At 29.7% G+C, this 20690-nt stretch overlaps 1 protein-coding gene across 1 annotated transcript; it reads right to left on the bottom strand.

Moving 5' to 3' along the window:
- Nucleotides 1-8832: 8832 nt before the first annotated feature.
- Nucleotides 8833-10605, bottom strand: LOC18043962 (60S ribosomal protein L35). The gene is made up of 4 exons (XM_006436069.2): nucleotides 10510-10605; nucleotides 10256-10391; nucleotides 9522-9678; nucleotides 8833-9142 (listed from the first exon to the last, which is right to left on the bottom strand). Exons 1-4 carry the CDS (start codon nucleotides 10511-10513, stop codon nucleotides 9068-9070), a joined length of 372 nt encoding a protein of 123 aa, XP_006436132.1. The 5' UTR covers nucleotides 10514-10605; the 3' UTR covers nucleotides 8833-9067.
- Nucleotides 10606-20690: the final 10085 nt, after the last annotated feature.

The following is a 20690-nucleotide window of genomic DNA, read 5'->3' as shown; positions in this document are numbered from 1 at the left end:
TAAAGAAGATGGGCTTTTTTTTTTTTGGTCTTCTTTTCTGGATAAATGTTATTTTCCATTTTTCCTGTATGAGAAAAAAAGAATAAGAAAAATCAAAGGTTTATATGGGTTGACAGACCAAAAATGTAAAAAATTACGTTTAAATGTGTTGCTGAACCAAGAAGAATCATTGACTGACCAAACTTTATCTGTGACTGCCCGTTTACAAGACATGTAAATTCCATAAGGATACAGAATTATGCTATGCAACCACTCAGGTCTTGTTTAAAATTGATATGCCGTAATTTTTAAGTTACAGTTGCTGTAAAAAAAAATTATAATTATGAAATAAAAATTAATAATATGTAATAATATAAATTATAAATTATAATTTTGATAAAATTATTAAAGATATAATACATTTTCTAGTATACAAGTGAAAAATCATATCAACATAATTTTTAAACTACAACAATTAGTGTTTACTAAATACTTTAATGTTATATTTTTAAGTTACAATTGTCCAACCTCAATTCCAAACGCACCCTTAATGGTGTTGAATCTGTGGTTGTCATTGCGAGCAAAGTCACCCAACACTTCGTTCGCAGATCAAATCCTAAACTGTTTCAAGAATGGTAATTTCTTAATTCATATTTCCCAAGCAAGGTCTGTTTCGGAAACGACCTGGAAAGAATGTGTTAGACATAAAAGCCGGCCTGTCACTTTCAGCAAGTCTTCCCTTCTGGTATTTCTAAACTAATCCAGTGACTTGACCCGCCAAAATTAATCACGCAGAACTATTAAACTTCTAGTTTTTATTTGCCTTCATTGTCAACGATCGAAATGTTATATTTCTTTCCTGGCAAATTCGGTTGAATTTTGGTGTCTTTTTGTGCAAGATTAGGCGTATGTTTAGAGAGGGAGGGCGATTCCGTTTCTTGACATTTTTAAAACTAAAATTTGAAGTTTATGACAAAAATTAAATGAGGTGTAATGAAAAAGTGCGAACTTGTAACGGAAAGTGGAATTTATAATGATCAAGGTTTTGAACAAATAGTAATTTGACTGGGGGTGGCATTTGTATTTGTTCTTTCGATACCTTTTGAGATAAGATAATTGATCAAAATAAAAAATTATATGTTAATGTCTGTTTAGTATAATTTATCTAATGGTTATAAATATTTATTTAATATCATAAGTTTTTTTTAAATATTTTGTTATTGTTTCGTTGTTTTTTGGGGTCCAACTATGTTGCAACAGTGGTACTGTACCACTGTTGCTTTCAGCCATTAGATCTTGCTAATACAAGTATACAACTATAGATCCAATAGCCGGTTGCAACTGTGGTACCATACCACTGTTGCAACATAGTTTTGCCCTGTTTTTTGAGTGGACATTTTGAAAATTAAATAAATTATTTTATCTCTATTAGAAAAAAAGTTCAAATTTTAGGATTTTGATAGTACAATTTGAATTTTTTTAAATATTAAAATAGTTAAAATATATTTTACTTATTTGACAATCTTGTTTCATTCCTTTCATAATATAACTTTAAAAAATTCTCTATTAAAATAATTTTAAATTTTTGATAAAAACTCCCATTGACAACTAAACAATTAATTTTTTTTGGGTGAAATCTTCACTTTTAAAAACTCTTCTAATAAAAACTCTATTTAGATAAACTTTATTTAAAAAGTTATACCAAATCGAGTCTCAGCTCAAAGAAGAAAGCAAATCCTATGGTTGTTTATATTACAACCATAATAACTTCAAATTTAATTCAAAATGAAAACTATGATTTTAAACATATTCGTTCTCTAACTAATTGGGATTCTGTCCCGTGGTTGAGAGTGACAAAATCAACTATGACTTCAAACTGATGTCAGCCTGAAACATCAATGCATGATGAGCTAATAGGGAGGATTAGGGTTTGTCTCCTTGACGTTGTCAATTTGCATTATCGATATTCTTTTATTTCTTCTGTTATCATTGTTTCATTTTTCTCATTTCATAGTTGCAATTGTCGCGTCAATAATTTGATGTTTAGTCTGTACAAGCTTACAAAAATTTCCAATTAAAAAATTTAGAGGCTGATATGCTCTAGTATCTAACTTTGACCAATAAGCTAAATAATCTGTTAAAAAATAATGAAACGGTTTATCTGTGATGATAAGAATGTTGATCTGGTCTAGATAAGGGTATGTAACTATGCAACTCATAGAAATATTGGCAATACTTTGATGGAGACAAATACGAACGAGTCTATTATATTCGAGATTCTTTGAAAATTATGAGTCCATAATCTGTTGTTATGAAAAATCTGTGAAGTTTACAAAGTCTGAAACTTCAATATAAAATCTGTAATTTGCCACGAAGGGGCTTGGCGGATGTATTGCGAAGCATTAAACTATTTGGTATAACTTTTCAGTTTTCTCCACTCTTACCTTATTCTTACAAAAAAGAAATAAAAAATAACACTGGAACTGAAACAATGACTTGAAAATAATATAAAATTTAGAATTTGATACGTATAACAGCGAATCACATCTTATATGCACATATATATTCTTTTATTAAAAAAGAAGTAATCTTTTTCTTAAAAAAATACCAATACCTAATTTGTAGAATAAATATTGAATTTTTTTTTTGTTTGAACCACGAGGTGATCTTGAGTGGGCCTCAACTGTGGGAGGCATCTTTAAGTTCGTACCACAACCCAGACTAATCACCGCTCGCACCGGATCGGCCTGTAAAGGGTAAGTGCTGGCCAAAGTGGTGACTCCATACGAAAGCAGGGCTTGAACCCCTAACCTCTCTTAAGGAGTGAGAGCGCCGAACCACTCACATCAACCAATTTTGGTTAATAAATATTGAACTTTTATAAGTTGTTTGTTGCGGTATTATTGAAATTAAAAGATTAAGAAGCTTTTTACAGTTTCAACCGTATTAATTTAGCATAAATCTTCCGAAAAACTAGGATAATAATACTCTAAAACGAGCACGATTTAGCATGATTAAATATACATCCATTGCTTTTGTTTTAATTTAATCACAAATTGCATGTTATGTTAGTGATTGCTTTGATGTGGAACCGACCGTGTTCTACTGTTCTTACCAAGTGAAATCATAGCCAATATCATAAATATTTCTTCAAACTACTGCAATCCCACTAACATTCATTAAAAGTTGATGCATACACACTATAAATTCGAGCTACATCTTTTAGATAACCCCTCCACTATCAAATTTGACATGTCCTAATTGACGGGTAATAGAATTTTCTATACAGATCAACTTTTATGATTTAAGAGAGGCTCAAGATTACTTAAAATCAGTATTAGAGGGTCCAAAATTTTTCAGTAATCTAATAGAAGATTGAAAAAACTAATTGTCTCAACTCTCCAACCCAAGACGTTATACGTGAGAAGGAGATTGTTAAAATTTTCCCATATCAATTAGTTTATGGAAAACCTCACTCCATCTAATTTTTAGGATTGAAAGAAGCCCAAGATCACCTAAAATATTACATGTCTTTATAGGTAACTATTTTTTTTTTTTTAAATTGTTTACTCATAATGTTAACCGTTCAGCACTTCGGTTCCCTTAACACCAAGTTAACCCTCAAGACATGGTAGCCTTTTGTGTTAAGCTCGAGTTAAAATCTTAACAAGAATTTGAAGAACTCATTACCCTTTCTTCTTACTTGCTTTCACCTTTGTAATCTGAACAAAAATCCCATTAAAAGAATCAAATTAACTTAACACTTGTATCACGTTGTTTCATAGACCTACAGAAAAACTAGTCATAACTATTTTCTTTCTTTCTTTTTTTTTTTTTTGGATAGAGATAACTATTTTCTAATATCAAATAAAATTGATGAAATGACTATCAAGATTCATCACGTACATTGACCACTTTTTGCAGATTTTAATCGATGCTTTTAATTCTTGCTTATTTCAGGGTTGAAACAGGTGGCCGATAAAAAAATCACTCACCCAAAACTACTTAACAATATCAAAAATATTTTGCATCCGGAAATGTATTCTGAACAATCTTTCACTCTGTATATAATGGCCTAGAAAAAAAACTTAAGAAATCAGATTTTATTATGCATACCCTTCCAAACGGAAATAAAAAAATTCTCACATAAAATCTCCTACGAACATATTCACGTGTTTCCTTGTTTAACCGACCTTTCACTTTCTTATAACTTGAGCACCAAACAAATCCAGAAAAAGTATTCACATAAAATTTGCATGAACATGTCCCTTTTTTTTTTTCCGGAGTGAAAAAATATACATATTTTAAGATCATGGTTACTTATTCCTGATTTTGTTGTGCAGTTGGCCCATCGTTGGATTAGAAGCAATGAAATATAGTGGCATGAAGCAATACACCATCTCATAGTTAGCAAGTTAATTTATAAAAAAAAAAAAAAGAGTAATGAGGTGAAAACTCTTGATTAGCAAGAGCAACAACAAACTAATAACAACGGCTATTTATTTAAAATCTGAGAGTTAAAAAATATTGAAAAAACCTGAGATTCATAATTTCCGGAAACTATTAGTGCTGGATTAATGAAATGGTACAGTGCGTGTTTTAGTATTTAAGTATTTCACCTTCAACCTCAAAAGATTTCACAAACAAACTCGTGTTTCTTCCATTTTTCCAAAAGGAAATACGATGTCTTAGGGTTATTGTAGCCCACAGCTGGGAACTGTCATTTGGCTAAATAGTCGATAAAGATCAATAAAATCCGATCATTTGAACGTATCTAAGTTGTAGAGTAGGGATATTGTAGTCACAACCGATAAAATGATTTGAGCTATTTATTGTTACTTTTTTTAATCTATATTTTGCAATGTTTTGATGTATTTTTTTTTTCCTATTTGCAACAATAATGATTTTAAAGACAAAAGAAATGAAATTGAACTAGATTATTATTCTACAAAAGGAAGAAAAAGAGGTCAACGGATGAAGAAGATTAATATCATTCGCTCTGCATTTACTGCCCCGCCGTGTTTCTTGAATCATCCTAAATGGCTCAATTGTGAGACCACGCAAGCTCACCTTTGACTTTAGTTTGCTCGTTTAATGTGAGTTGAAAATTTAAAGTGCTGAAGCTTTAGAAATCAGAACCAGGGGGGATGATCTTCTCAGTCATCACATACTAAAAATATTTTAAAATATATATATCTGTGAAGAGTTGTGTCTTATTTACTAGATGATTAAATCACGTCTCTTGTAAGTTATAATTACACATAAGTTTGATCATGCTAGTTCACATGTGTGATGTTAATGGTTTCAAAATGGGTAGTGCACAATTTTCAATTTTATTTTTGGACAGTTTTCGGACCCATTTGTATATCTAGAAATTTATTCAAAATTGTCAAACCATTAACTAATTGCAGTAGGAAGTTTATTAATGAAATGCCTTTATTATACATGCTCTTTAGTCATGCATTCCAAAATCATGTGGCTGAAAATAGAAATAGACTTCAAAGAAATTCGGTCTAAAAAACTGTACATTGTTTTATTTATTTATTTATTTATTTATTGTAAATATATAAAAGTCAGCAATAAAATGATATTGGAGGTAGGTGTTGAATATGACTTGGTAGAAAATCACAAGTCTTGTAGTTCAAATGGGACACAAAATCATGGGTAGCCGCTATTTACAATCAAAATTCTATTCTTTGAAGATACAAATCACGACTTCATTTTGGTCTAAATCTAAATTTGGGACCAAAATTAGCCACTGCAGTAATTGCAAGCAACTATTTCAGACCATGGTATAAAATAAATAATTATGAAGTATTTCAACTGGGATCATGAAAATTCTTTTTCGTCTATTTCAATAATTATCCTATTGTAGACAAAAGATTATGAACCTGTTTGGGTTAGCATTTGCTTTTGCTTCTACTTAAAAGTAGAAGATAAGTAAAAGTTATTACTTATTTTTGCTGTTTGGATGACCATAGTAAAAAAAACTTTTTTTTTTTTAATAAGAAGCTCTTTTTGAAGTGTTTGGATGCCCATCTAAAAAAGACTTTTTAATCATTATAAAGTTATTAATACTTTTAAATATTTGAGTCTAACAAATACTTATTAAATTTAAAAGTCAATGACAAATAAAATAATTATTTAATCAATCTAGTTAGATTTTTACAAATTAAAGTACTTTTTTCTTTATAAAAAAAAAAGATGAACAAAAATAATTAGATTAAATTTATCTAAGCATAAATTCCCTCACAATATTTTCACGAACTACTCCCATTTCACTTGCTTCATTTTCATCAACATTAATGTTAGTTGATGATTCTTCCTTTTAACAACTAGATGAAAGTACTTAATTTTTTATGATAGTAAAAATATTGAGAACCAGTCTTGATAAGCAAATAAAATAAATAATTATGAAGTATTGGTTCTACCTTTTAACAGATACTCTGATAGTTGGTTTAACGACTAATGGGTTGACAGAAATAATAATATTGATCCAGAAATGGTTGATTAATCTTAATATTTAGTCAGATTAGTTTGGATCCCATGCTTGATCTTCAAGCTATCTCAAAGTCCGGCAAATGCTTCAAATAAATTATAAAATCAAATTCAAAGAAGTTTTCATTTTTGTCGTTAGGACTCGGTCCAGAGGATTTGGAAACCACAGATCCAATTCGTATAAGAATTTGAAAAATAATACAATATTAATTAAAGATAGATAGGCAAACCATTTCTTTAACAAATTTCTTTTCTTTTTTTTTTAAAAAAGGACCATGTAGAATAATTTGAATTAGTCAAGATAATATAGGATGAATGATTTTAGGGAAATTATTATGGTACCACTTTTTTTTGCCTTATATTCATCTAACCACCACAAAAATCTACCATGTTCTCTACACAACATTTCTTTCGAAATTTGTATCAATTAACCACTTTTGCACTAACATCATTAAATAATTTAAATGAAATGTCAATTTTACTTCTAAATAAATTAAAAGATCATTTTATCCTGTAAAAGCTTTGAAAATAAAAATATATATAATTATAAAAATACCCCTACATTTAATAAAGAAATAAATCCAAAAATTAGAATTTTTATTTTTTAGAGAATTATTTTAATAAACAATTATAATTATAAAAATAATTTCAAAATTTTGGAATTTAATAAAAATCCCCTAAATTATTAAAATTTTGGGATTTATTTTTAATAAATAAATGCAGTTATTTTTATTAAAATTTTACAAAATTATAAAATTTTAATAAAAATAATTATTAAAATTTTGCAAAATCTAAATTTAATAAAAATCAACTGAGCACCTCTATTTTGGATTTATTTTTTTTAAATTTAGGGGTATTTTTTAAAATTTTCAAAGCTTTTTAAAAGATGAAATGGCCGTTTAATTTATTTAGGAGTAAAATTATCATTTCGTTTAAATTATTTAATGGTGTTAGTGCAAAAGTGGCTAATTGATGCAAATTTTTTAAAAAAAAATGGTGTAGAGAACATGTTAGAATTTTGTGGTGGTTGGATGAATATAAGGCACAAAAAATATGGTGCAATGATAATTTCCCATGATTTTAATTAAACTAATACTGAGTGCTTATGTAATGGTTAAGTAGATGTAATGCTATAATTTTTTTTTATATTTATTAAATATATACACACGCACACTACAAGAAATTTGAACCCAAGACTTAAATCTTAGTAAGGCTGTGATGTAGCAAAAAGTATAATAAAAACCGGCAATAGATTGATGGGAAAAAAAAAAAAGTTTCAGTACTCTGTTTAATATAAGGTTGCCCAGAATAATGGAATAAATTAGAATTAACGTGATTCTAAGAATACATGTAAATCTAGGTTGTTAGATCTTATTAATTCCACAGAATGCCGAAAAATAGTAGAAGTTCAGAACTCATACAAAGTGTGAAACTAAAATTCAATATTAACCACACTTTGATTTTAAAGTTATGAAAGACATATATTTATAATGATTTAAACCTAAAACTCTTGCCTAAAATAGACTCCATTTTTTGATATATTATGAAATAATCAGCTTTATAAATGATTTGGTTATATTGGTTATATGTTCGATAAATTTAGATTATAATATAATCAATTATCATATAATTTAGCATGTATATTTAGAAAAAAAAATCAATTATAAAAGGAAACAAGTACGTTGAAATGACAAAATGGACAAATGTTAATATTTGGTCATAGTAAAAGTTTATTTCAATGTAAATTATTCAATAAACAATAGTATTATTTCTTTCAAATCTTCTATTTATATTTTCTATAAATCATTATCATTAAATACCAATTCAAATTGTTCTAATTTTGTTTAATAAATTGAAGTATATTTTAATAGAATAAATATTGATATCCAGAATAAAATTTTTTCTATATTTCAACATTGTCTCGGCGATGGGTTGCCGGCTTCAGAGTCGTCGAGGTTAATAGAAATATTCATCGTCTATCCACATGAAAAGATGCTATCAGAACGATAATTTCTTGATGTACTCAATAATGGCACGCACTTATGTTGGCATTGGAGGCTTGGTGGAGGAACATGAGCTTACAAAGTGTGCGGTGAAATAGTTAGGCGTCTAGCCAATGGTGGCTAATCACAGTACAAGACCACTTGAATTTTAGTGAAAACTAGATGGCTTATCTGGTTGTATTTTATGGGAATTAATTACCAAGCATGCTAAGAAATTGACCAAATATGAAAACCTAATCGCACTACAGATGAGTTTCAGACTAGGGATCCTTTCCACAATCACTGACATTCTAAAGGCAATGCACTACATTACCCAGCAAGAAATAAAACAAAGAATTTACCAACAAATGTAGATAAATAAGAACACTCAAGAACAGAAATCCTATCTTGACTGCTATTCCATCACAATCTAGCACATCTTGTTTAGGTTGAGATGCACCCTTCAAGTTTTACACACATAAGATTGAACAAAAGCAAATTTAAGTGAACAAAAATGATATTTGAAAAGGTAACAAAAGTAAAAATTTGTCAACAAAATAGGTTCGTAACTGCAAGATACCAAGATACTCCTAGAAAAAGATTCTAGCCTACACCTTAATGGCGTACTTCCTCATGGGAAAGTACATCTCCCTCTTCTTCTCCCGCTCGGTCTTCAGTGAAGCCTGGGCACAGAAAACAGAAACAATGTTTAGGAACAACCTTGCTCGTACATAGGCATGTTAAAAAACAGTAGTGGATGCATGTAATAAGCAGGGTCGGGCAAAAATGAGAAAGGTTAGCAGGATTTCAACAAGTGTTAGTATCATAAAGAAATCCTCATCTACAATTAAAAGTTTAAAACAGAAAAAACCACCCATGTAGAGACTTGAAAATACTAGATACTGAAATGATTTAATGACTCATGTACATTCATTGGTCACCAGTAATAGACCAAACCCATAAGTAGTAAATAATACAAAAACCATGAAATAGCATCAACAACACAATTTCAAAACAATACAACTAAAAAAAAAATTAAAAAATGAGTAGTAGAAACAGTACCTGGTGCTTGGTAAGCCTTCTCCTGATAGCCCGGGTCTTCTTGGGACGCAGATCAAGGGGCAAGAACTTCTTATTCTTGTATGCCTCCCTCAATGCAGCCTTCTGCTTTTGTGAAATGACAGTCAACACTTGTGCGATCGATAACCTCACCACCTTGCTGCATCCACAACACAATCCAACAAAAATTTAATGATAGTTATACCCCAACCAAAAATGGCAAGTAATGAAGAAAATATAAAATTTAGGAGAATATGAAGACATATGAGTCATCAATTGATAAAATATTCCAAAATTTCATGCTCAAGCCAAATCTTAGCTGCACATGCTTCATAAATATATCACTCTACCCAAAAAATCATGCTCAAGCATACAACTCAATTCATGTATGAACAACTACATGTTACATTGGAATAGTTTTCATCAATTTAATAAAAATAATCCTAATTTTTTTGGAAAGCAAATCAGCAAAACAATTTTTAACTTTACTCGGCTAAATCAACACTAAAGCACAACTAAGCCAACTGAAATATGAATAAAACGATAACGAAAAAATCTTTCAACCTAACAGAACTTTAAAAGCGAAAAGTAAACATTACCCAGACCTTAAAACAACACAAAAAAGCAATTCAAATGCATAAACCAACACGATCAATGTAATAAATAATCTAACTAGACAAATATACAAACAAGAACAGTGAGCGAGAGAGCGAGACAGTGAGAGAGAGAAAGTATACATCTTGGATAGCTTGTTAGGGGCACCGCCGGTGACCTTAGCAACGCGAAGGAGGGCGAGCTCAGCCTTGAGTTCCTTCAACTGGTTCAAAAGATCCACCTTCGATTTCTGCCTCAGCTCATGCACCTTGATCCTAGCTGTCATTTAATTTACCCGTTTTTATTGTTTTAGGAAAAAAAAAACCCCCCAAAACACAATTTCAAAAAACGCAACAATACAACAACCAATCGATAGTTCTTTGAGTTCGTGGCTTACCCATTGCTACGTTTGGTGTCTCTGCTCCTGCAACGGCGGCTTCCTCTGCTTATGCGTATGGTTATGAAAACCCTAAAATTGAACCAGCGGGGGATTTAGGTTTATATATAAAGCTGGGCTCAATATGGACCGGGTCCGGTTGTGCTGGTCTTTCCGGTTTAGTCTGATATGTAAATAAGTGATTCTTAAGCTTTTCTCATTACACCCCTTAATCTTCAACAACGCACCATTATTTGCTGGGTTGAATCCTGACCATGGGTCGAACCAGGCCGGGCTACTTCGGGTTTCTTTCATTGAGTTTGAATAGAGTAGAAATATTTGACCTCTCAGTGTAACTCACCATAACTCACCAGCCTCTACATTTTGATAAATATTATTTATTCTATAATTTTTAATATTGAAAAATAAAAGAATAATTAAAAATAAATATTATTTCTTCTCTCCCAATAAATTAACTTTGGGTAAGATTATTTAACGTCGGGAGAGATTATTTATATTTTAAAATATACTTTGGACACTCATATTTTCATAATTTACTATTAAGGACCCTATTTTTATTTTTTTAATTAAAAATCATAACTCAATTTACCATTAAGCACCATTCAATATTAAAAAATAAAAGAATAATTAAAAAATAAATATTTTTTCTTCTCTTCCAAGGTTTCAATAAATAAACTTCTGGTGAGACGATTTGCATTCTAAAATATATTTTAGACGCTCATATTTTCATAATTTATCATTTAAGACACTATTTTCATATTTTTTTAATTACAAGAAAGCCCATAACTCAATTTACAATTAAGGACCATTCAATATAAATAAATATAACAACAATACTACTTTCTAACACCCATTTATTGTAAAACTATTACATCTCAAACCCTATAAAACATTCTTCCTCAACATCAAATCTAATTCATCATTCAAAAGTTTATTTTAACAAATAATAGAGCAGAAATCAAAAAACAATGACTTTGGTATTGGGGGGTGGTGAAGGGAAGAAAAAGCAGTTGTCCGAAACTTAAAAAGGAAATTGTTGTTATTAAAAGAGACAACAAACTAGAATTTTATTTGAAAAAAAAAAGTAAGGAAAATTATCATGTATATATCCTATAGATACTCTGTTATCAAAAATACTACAACACTTTGAGGATGTATCAATCATCCACCATAAATTGACAAAATGTATCTGCCATCCACCAAACCGTTACTTGCCGTTTAAATAGGATAACGCCAGAGGGGTAATTTGGTCTTTTCATAGGATACAAGTGATAATTTAAGGGTATACAAGTGATAATAAAATAATTTAAGGGTATAAAAGTGATAATTTTCAAGGGTAAAATCGTCAATTCACTATTATTCCGTTAACTTTCAAACGGCAGTTAACGGTTTGGTGGTCGGCATATAGCTTTTGTCAATTTAGAGTGGATGATTGATACACCCTCAAAGTGTTGTAGTATTTTTTATAACAGAACATTTATAGGGTATACGAATGATAATATCCCAAAAAGTAATAGTAAACAGGTGCAGGGGAGAAAAAAAACATGATGCATGTGTAGAAGATAAAAATCATTAATTAGTATTTTATGCATAAGCATGGGCATCAAGGGATATTGGTTTATGGTATAAAAAAAAAAAGAGTAGAAATGAATGCAGTAGAGGACTATTTTGGTATTTATGAGGGTGTTCAGAGTAAAAAATAATTTCTCAAAGTTTATTAATGAGGGTACATAATAATAAAATGTTAAAAGTATATTATATAGTGCAAATAGCCTCATGCATTAACTTCTCATCTGGCACATTTCTCTCTCTCTTTTTATTTTTAACAAGCCCTTATACACACCGGATAAATTTCAACCAACACCGTACTATACTTGTAAAGAGAGTTCAAAGAGCCATATTAGCAGTTCCTGGAACTATATTATTCATCAATTTTTTATAATAATATTTTTTTTGTTTGAGTACTTCATATCTTTGAATATATATATGTGTGTGTGTGTGTGTGTGTGTGTGTGTGTGTGTGTGTGGATCCCCATATCTTACATGCATATAAGATACAACCCCCTTACATGAACAGTACGAAGGTCCCACACATACATTGTTCATGTGAGGGGAATGTATCTTACATGCATGTAAGATAGGGATAGCCTATATACATTCTCATTAACGTCACTACTTTGGATTGTTGTTTTCGATGAAATGCATGGATGCAAGGCTTGCTAGTTGCTTGGAAACTGAGATGACAAAGCTCTTAGTTCATGATATGATGATGATGAAGGAATGTCGTCTGATTGCTGTGATGATTGGGAGGGAGAGATGGATCTCTTCTCAATAAAATAACGGAATTCAACTCTTCTCAATACTGTAATAAATTATTTGATTATTTCAAACCCAAAGTTACGCTAAATTATCTCAATTAACTTTTATTTTATTAGTTGACTATCTCGATCGACTGCTTCCAAGCTGGCTTGTTTTCCACGGCATATAAGTCTTCGTTAGTCATTACAATTCAATGCTTGCACATGTTAATTATTTGATAATTCCATGCAAATCCAAGCATACAATTCAATAGAAACCCAATCACACCCTTAAATTATTTAAAGGGAAATTATAAAGCTCTCCTCCTCCTTTGGTTTATCCCGTTATCAAAAATACTAAAAAATTTAAATTTATTTATTTTTCATCTCATGTTTTTAATTTGTATCAGCCATCCATCAAAAGGATAGAAAAATTCATACAAAATTACCACTATAGCCATTTGTGTTTGTTTTTGTATTGTCATTTCATAAGTGCAATTCTATTTTTTCAGTAGATGACTAATACGAATTGCAAACTTAAGGCGAAAAATGAATAAATGCTAAACTTAGGACGGATAGTTGATAATTTTGCTTATTTAAATTCTTAATCAACTTTTGTTTTATAGCATCGGCAGTCTCCTTCAATTGGTAGAGGAAAAATAGCAGTCAGCCACTTGTTTGTTGCTTAATTTGAAAGTCAATGATCAGCTTTAATTTTCCCCGTAGTTGTAATAATATATGGGAAATTAGCTAAATTGAACCTCTGTACATCTGTCCCAAGTTCATATGAAATTTCTGTTTTTGTAATTTCAAGTGATTGTAATAGTAGTAGAGTTGCAGATTGAGAGCAATCGAAACATAATTTCCTTATTAAGGCTTATCAATATACGAGGATCCTGTAATCTTTTAATCAAAGAAATTATAATTATGAGTAAACTGAACATGCTAATTTTAATCATAAAGGAAAACAACTGGGAAATAAGAGTAAATAAAATTACCAATTCTTGGGAATGTCCTTCTTTTCTTTCATATATTTCTACATTTTCATGATCTGTATTGTTTTTTTCCTACAAAAAACAACAATTAATTTTTTTTAACATTACATATATTGCCTACAAATTGAACCTAGCATAGGTAGATAATACCTTTTTGTCCTTCTTCAATTCTTGTTCTAGTTCCAATTTCTCATCAGGGGTGAAGAGCTTTGACACAGTAAAATTCTCAAGTCCCTTTTTCAAATTGTAATCATTCATTTTCAGTTTATAAATAAAATCTTTTCCACAAAGGCTTTGAATTTCTGCAAGGACATCCCTACTATATAAAGGTAGTCTATTAAACAACTTGTGGGCTGATGTATCAAGTAACTTCTCAGCTACATGATTGAATAAAACAAAAGTTGTCTCTATTATTTTATTCATGACTTTTATATGTATTTTGTACCTACATTAGAATAATGAATTAGAGTGAAAAACTAACAACATAATAAGCAATTTAAAAAAATTAATATTATTTTCTTACATCACAAGAGAATAGTCACGTTCCTTTTTGCAAGTGCCACACATATAAATACCGTTTGTAGGTATGCCCTTTTTTATGCATGTTTTGCATGAAACATAGTACCATCCAAAGGAGTTGTCTATTTCTCTATTCTTGCCCCGCACAGTAACAATATATTCCTACAATTAAACAATAAGCATTTACAAAAATAATAAGGACATTCCAACATTTAGGAACAAATAACACAAATGGATGAGAAAGAAAAAAGAAAAATAAAAAAACCACCTTCAGTTGAAAACTCCAATCAGCCTCAAACAGTTCTTTAATGCACATCGTGTTGTGGAACATCTCTTCCTCAAAAGTAATCTTATTCACATTCGAACTTTCAATAACTTGCACAACGTTGGAGACGGTAGAATATCTTTCAATTAATGATGCTACATAATCTATTTGAAGATTTATGTAGATTTTGCTTGCACTTATGGCAAAGAAACTAACCTCACATGTTTAGAGCAAATGTAACCTAAAACGAAACTTGAACAAAATCCAAATTTGTGTATAATATTAAGATAGCCACATTGCATTTGAAAATGTTAATTAGTGGGATTTAAATAAAATAATCACCTTGGAATTTTTTAATGGTTGTAGAAGTTACTATCACAATACAAGGACCCTCATCTTTCTTGTACAAATTTGAATCAAATATCTCCCCTAACTTTCCCAATAAAGTAATATTTGTTGTTACCGAGCTATCCATAAAAATTAACAAAAGTTAATAATGTAAAGAGAAACAATAACTAAAAAATAACATAAATAACTAAAAAAAACAATAACTAAAAAATATAAAGTCATAGTTTTCTTGATTATATTCAACTGACTAATCTGTTAGAACTTTTATATCTCTTTTTTTTCCAACTAGCTCCAACGATCTCGATATCACCCACACCACATAAACTTCCGATAACATCTGTAATATTATGGAAAAATAACATAAACATGTTAAAACATAAGGATTAATAATTTCTAATATACACTTAAAGATTAACAAACATTAATAATTAAAAAAATACATGAGAGGATTGTGTTATCATTCACACGTAAATCAATCAAATTCGGAGATACCAATTGGAATCCATTGATCGGAATCTTGACAGTTCATTCTTCTAACCTCTTAAGAGAAGTTATAATCAAAAAAATAATCTTATACTAATTTGAAAGTAGTATGTACTCGCCTGTAATTGAAACAACTTTTAAATTCTTGATATTGTACAAAGAACCCTCACTCAACATGTGCTTAAACATTGTCACTAAATTTTTCCTAATTGTTGCATGCATTAGATTTTCCTACAAAAAAAAAAAAAAACACATACTACATTAAGTGTGAAACAATTGGGAAAAAATGAGAGAAAACAATGGAAGAATGAATTTTTTATACAACCTTTTCATCAATAAAAATCATGTCAACACTAATCAATTCTCCATTCTTTTTAGTATTAGTAGACTCCCACATCCTACAAAGCCTAACCCTTATCATCCAACTATCTTTATTATTGTTCAACTCATGAGGAAAATAATACTCCATAAAGCACACAATACCAAGAATTCAAATAAATCAAACAATAAAAATACAAGTATTTTTCTAAAGAGGATGTTGATTAAATAAATAAATAAAACCTAAACATAACAAATGTTAAATATTTAATGTTTAGAGAGCTTGAAGAAGCCAAAATGCACTCAACAAAATGTTGCATAATTAAATATGAGATTATGACATTAAAATTAGGACCTAGTGGCATTCTTGAGGGGAAGATGAAAAAACCGCTCTTCCTATGTTAATTAATTGAACTCATGAAGAAAAGAGTATTCCATGAAACACACAATACCAAAAATTCAAATAAATCAAACAATAAAAATACAAGTATTTTTCTAAAGAGGATGTTGATTAAATAAATAAATAACATAAACATAATAAATCTTAAATATTTAGTGTTTAGAGAGTTTGAAGAAGCCAAAAGGCACTAAATAAAATGTTGTATAATTAAATATGGGATTATGACATTGAAATTAGGCCCTAGTGGCATTGTTGAGGGAAGATGAACCTCTCTTCATATGTTAATTAATTGATATATTTTAAGCCACTAAAGTTTAATTGCTAGCATAATAAAATAAATGAATGTTTCAAAATACTTTTAATTAATTATTATTAATGGTTATATATTGTTGGATTTAAATAGAAAGAGGAAGAAACATGTACAAAGAATATCCACAAGTATTTTAAATATTTTAGATAATAGAGGATATAAAAATATGAGGTTGAGGGAAGATGAAAGAACTTTTCTGCCTATATTAATTAGTTGATGTATTTTAAGCCACTAAAGTTTAATTGCTAGCATAATAAAATTTGAAGGAGCCAAAAGGCACTCAACAAAAGGTTGCATAATTAAATATGAGATTATGACATTAAAATTAGACCCTAGTGACATTGTTGAGGGAAGATGAAAGAACCTCTCTTCTTATATTAATTAATTGATGTATTTCAAGCCACTAAAGTTTAATTGCTAGCATAATAAAATAAATGAATGTTTCAAAAGACTTATAATTAATTATTATTAATGGTTACATATTGTTGGATTTAAATAGAAAGAGGAAGAAACATGTACAAAGAATATCCACCAATATTTTAGATATTTTAGATAATAGAAAATATAAAAAGATGAGGAATGGTGATGCCACATCAGCTCTTCTAGTCCCAGCTTTATATATATATATATAGATTGGTTCACAATTTGGATCAAATTTCAAATTGAAATTTAATAAAATCTTAGATTATCACACAAAATTAAAATCAATATCATCGCTAACAAGCGGTTCATAAAATTTTAAAATCCAATATTAAAACTCATCATATGTTGTTCAAGGTGATAGAATAATAGTAAAGAAGATAGGTGGTTGTGGTAGTAATAATGAACTTGTTGTCAACAAAAATAGGTACTGGGGTAATTGTTATGCTAGCAAAAGAGGGGGACAGAGAGAATAAATAAAATAAAATAAAAAATTTTAAATTTTAATAAGGATAATTCTAAAAAATATTAAGATAAATTAAAAAACATAAGACAAGTGAGATAATTTGAGGGTGTCAAATATTATATATTACTCTTGCTTCAAGCAATCATCGTCAAATCAAGTCTGACCCTTACCCAACCCACCGTTGATTACTGTCACGTAGACATAACCACGGCCACACAATAAAACTATTTAAAGACTATATTATACACACCCACACACACAAAGATATAATTAAAAAAAAAAGGAACCTTATCTAATTTATTTTACTAAATTTGCTTTGATTTCTATATGAAGAAATATATGTATATATCAACTATTTCTTTTAATTTTTTTTATAATATACAATAAGAAGTCTTTTGAGTGTCTGAATCATACAAAATAGAATAGCATGCTCGTGCCAATGAAAGCTAGCGATATCATTTGGTCTGAGATCTCAAATTTTAGTTGAGTTTACATACTATGCTTTTTAGTCCAGTTGGACGTAAAAAGTTTTGGATCCAGTTAAATTGGATCAACTTTACGGTGGAACATTGATGATGACCGCACGATCATATAAATAATTATTAAATTTATACTTACCATTATGATTTGATGGTCATCATCAGTGCTCCGCCGTAAAATTAATCCAACTCAACGACAGCCAAAAGTTTTTAGTAGAATTTCAAATTTAACTATGTTTCCGTAAATTTTATCACCAAAAAAACGATTAGTACATAAAATTTCTTCCAACCCCCTTCAACTTTGAAAGTTTACATATCATCCCTCAATTTCAAACACTTTACAATTTAATGTCGTCTTAAAATTAATTTTTGTAACATTTTGGCCCGTAAACGAATACTTCACATTCATCATTAACGATTGTTGTGCGGGTCGCAGTCGAGCAAGAAATATACATCTCTTTCTAGAAGAAGAAAAAGGAGGAATCTCCTAGAAATATCGAAGGACCTTGAATGTGAATTTTAGCTAGCGCATATATTTTGACTAACAACAATCAGCAATAATTCCATATGGTTGGTAATTATTAACAATAAAGAATTAGATTTTCACTTATTAAAATACTTGGTTTATGATTTTTTCCTATGCTCCATTATCTACTTGGTTTATGATTTTTTCCTATGCTCCATTATCCATTTTTCCAAACTAGTTACCAAAATCATAGTCACCCCACTTCGTAATGTTGTCGATCCATATCTTTTAAAATTTAGATTCGGAATTTTACAACGTTATAAAATTTTTTTACGTTTTTTATTTTTCAATAATTTATACTATTGTAAAATTTTTTTACAATATTGTAAAACTTCATTTCAAAAACTGAAGGGCGCTTATATCTAAAAATAATTATATAAAGCATTATGTTTGTCGATTAATACTTTTCAAACAAGGGTTAGTCATAAATGTTCGTGGTAATAATTTATAATAAAAAATCTATCTTAACCTCTTTCATCAATACATATAATTTGTGGAAATACTTTCAAATATTAAAAACAAATTATTTTTTTTCTCACTAAAGCACTAATAACCCTCCCAATTTCTGTTTATTACCATTTATTACAAAAACAAATACTTCATCTCATCATCAATGTGATGGTATTATTCTTAATTGAAAAGTAACTACTGATTTCCAATGTTAATAACTTGTGTTATTCTATCTTACAATATCATACTACACACTATGATATTTACCATCAATGTATATTTTTTTTCCCCCAAATTGTTTTTCAACTTCAATGGCCTTGTAAGGAGAGAGTGGAATAAATATATATAGATGGATGAGTACTGTATGCAGCCACAAAGATGATGATTTGTGCTAGTATCCTCCTTTGCTCTTATCCAATTGGGTTTTGTTATTGCACCCGTGCATGTATCAGAGGTTACGTCGCCCAGTCAAGTTGCGACGCTTTAAATTTATTATCCCCAACCACAAGTGACGGATTAATGGTGTCCGTTTGAACAAAGACAAACAAATGACAGGTTCAATGAGTTTAATAATTTTGACTCATGAATTAGATTTTTCGTTTGCACTGACTGTATATTTTATTCGCCAATAACAGTTTATTTGTACACAATTTAACAAAGTCTTCACAGGTTGCTAGCTCCTTTCAAGCTTTCAATCCATATCAACAATGGCGTTCTAGACTTTTAGGTCGCTTTTGAGCAACGTCGGCTTTGGGGCGATGTTGACAAATAATATCATGAATTTTAACATCATTTAAATGAAATAAGATTATGGGTTGAAAAAACAAAATGAATCCGGATTTTTCCATGACGTGTACTTTCTTGATCAAATAAATTAAAAAAAAGTATAAAAATAGATAAATCTATTGTAATATTATACAATCTTTAAAAGATTCAAAGAGTGTTTAAATCTTCATTTCCCATTATATAGTTATAGAACGATTTTAGTGCCACTCATTTGATTCGATTTTTCAATTCTTTTATAAAAAGGCTCATTTGAAGAGAAATTTGCATGCCCGATTGTTAGGAACTCATCTTTTTTTTTTTTTTGAATACTGTTATACATGACTGTAGGTATTATAATTAATATTTACAAACAGATTCTACAATTGGGACCTTTTTCGTGGCATGTATTGTAATACTTACAAACAGATTCTACAATTGGGACCTTCTTCGTGGCATGTACTCCTTCAAACCCTCTCAAATATTCGAGGGATGTCCACTCTACTCACATTTCGTGAGGAATAGACTGGCTCCACTCAATTATTTGATAATTGAGGAAAGATTGTAAATAAGCCCCATAAATGCTTTTATGAAGGCTCGAACCCTTGCACTCATTATTCTAAGTGCAAGGATTCTCTCACTGGACCAAAGGCCCATTGGTACTCGAATCTCATCTTGATTTAAGTAATTTTGATTATTTTTTTCATAATTGGAGGATAAAATGCATTTTTGAACTCGAATGAAATGAGTGATAATGCAGCTATTGATTTTTTGGGTCAAAGTTGGGCTGCCAAAAAAAAAAAGGTTACATCACCCACAAGTGGTGACACTTGAAATTGAATGTGAGTAACCTTAAATCCTGGTTGTCTCTTTTCGAGAGAAGTGAAATTTGGCGTATACATTAACTACTTGTATTCTGGTCTTGTGTAGGGAAAAAAAATACAACACTGTTGATCGGTTGTTAATATAAAAAGTATGTGAAAAAAAAAAAGAAACGAAAATTAACCATAAACAAAAATTAATAATAGATTATTAGATAAGTACGTATTCATAGATTATGCAATGAGTTAGCTCATAATTCCCCTCTAAAATTGGCTTTATTAACTAAGAACAAGTGCATACGCAGACGAAAGCTCTAATTGG

Source organism: Citrus clementina, unplaced genomic scaffold (assembly GCF_000493195.1).
Source record: "Citrus clementina cultivar Clemenules unplaced genomic scaffold, Citrus_clementina_v1.0 scaffold_4, whole genome shotgun sequence".
NCBI classification, from domain to species: Eukaryota; Viridiplantae; Streptophyta; class Magnoliopsida; order Sapindales; family Rutaceae; genus Citrus; species Citrus x clementina.
Note: the sequence above shows the minus strand (reverse complement) of the source record. Positions and strands in the feature narration are given on the sequence as shown.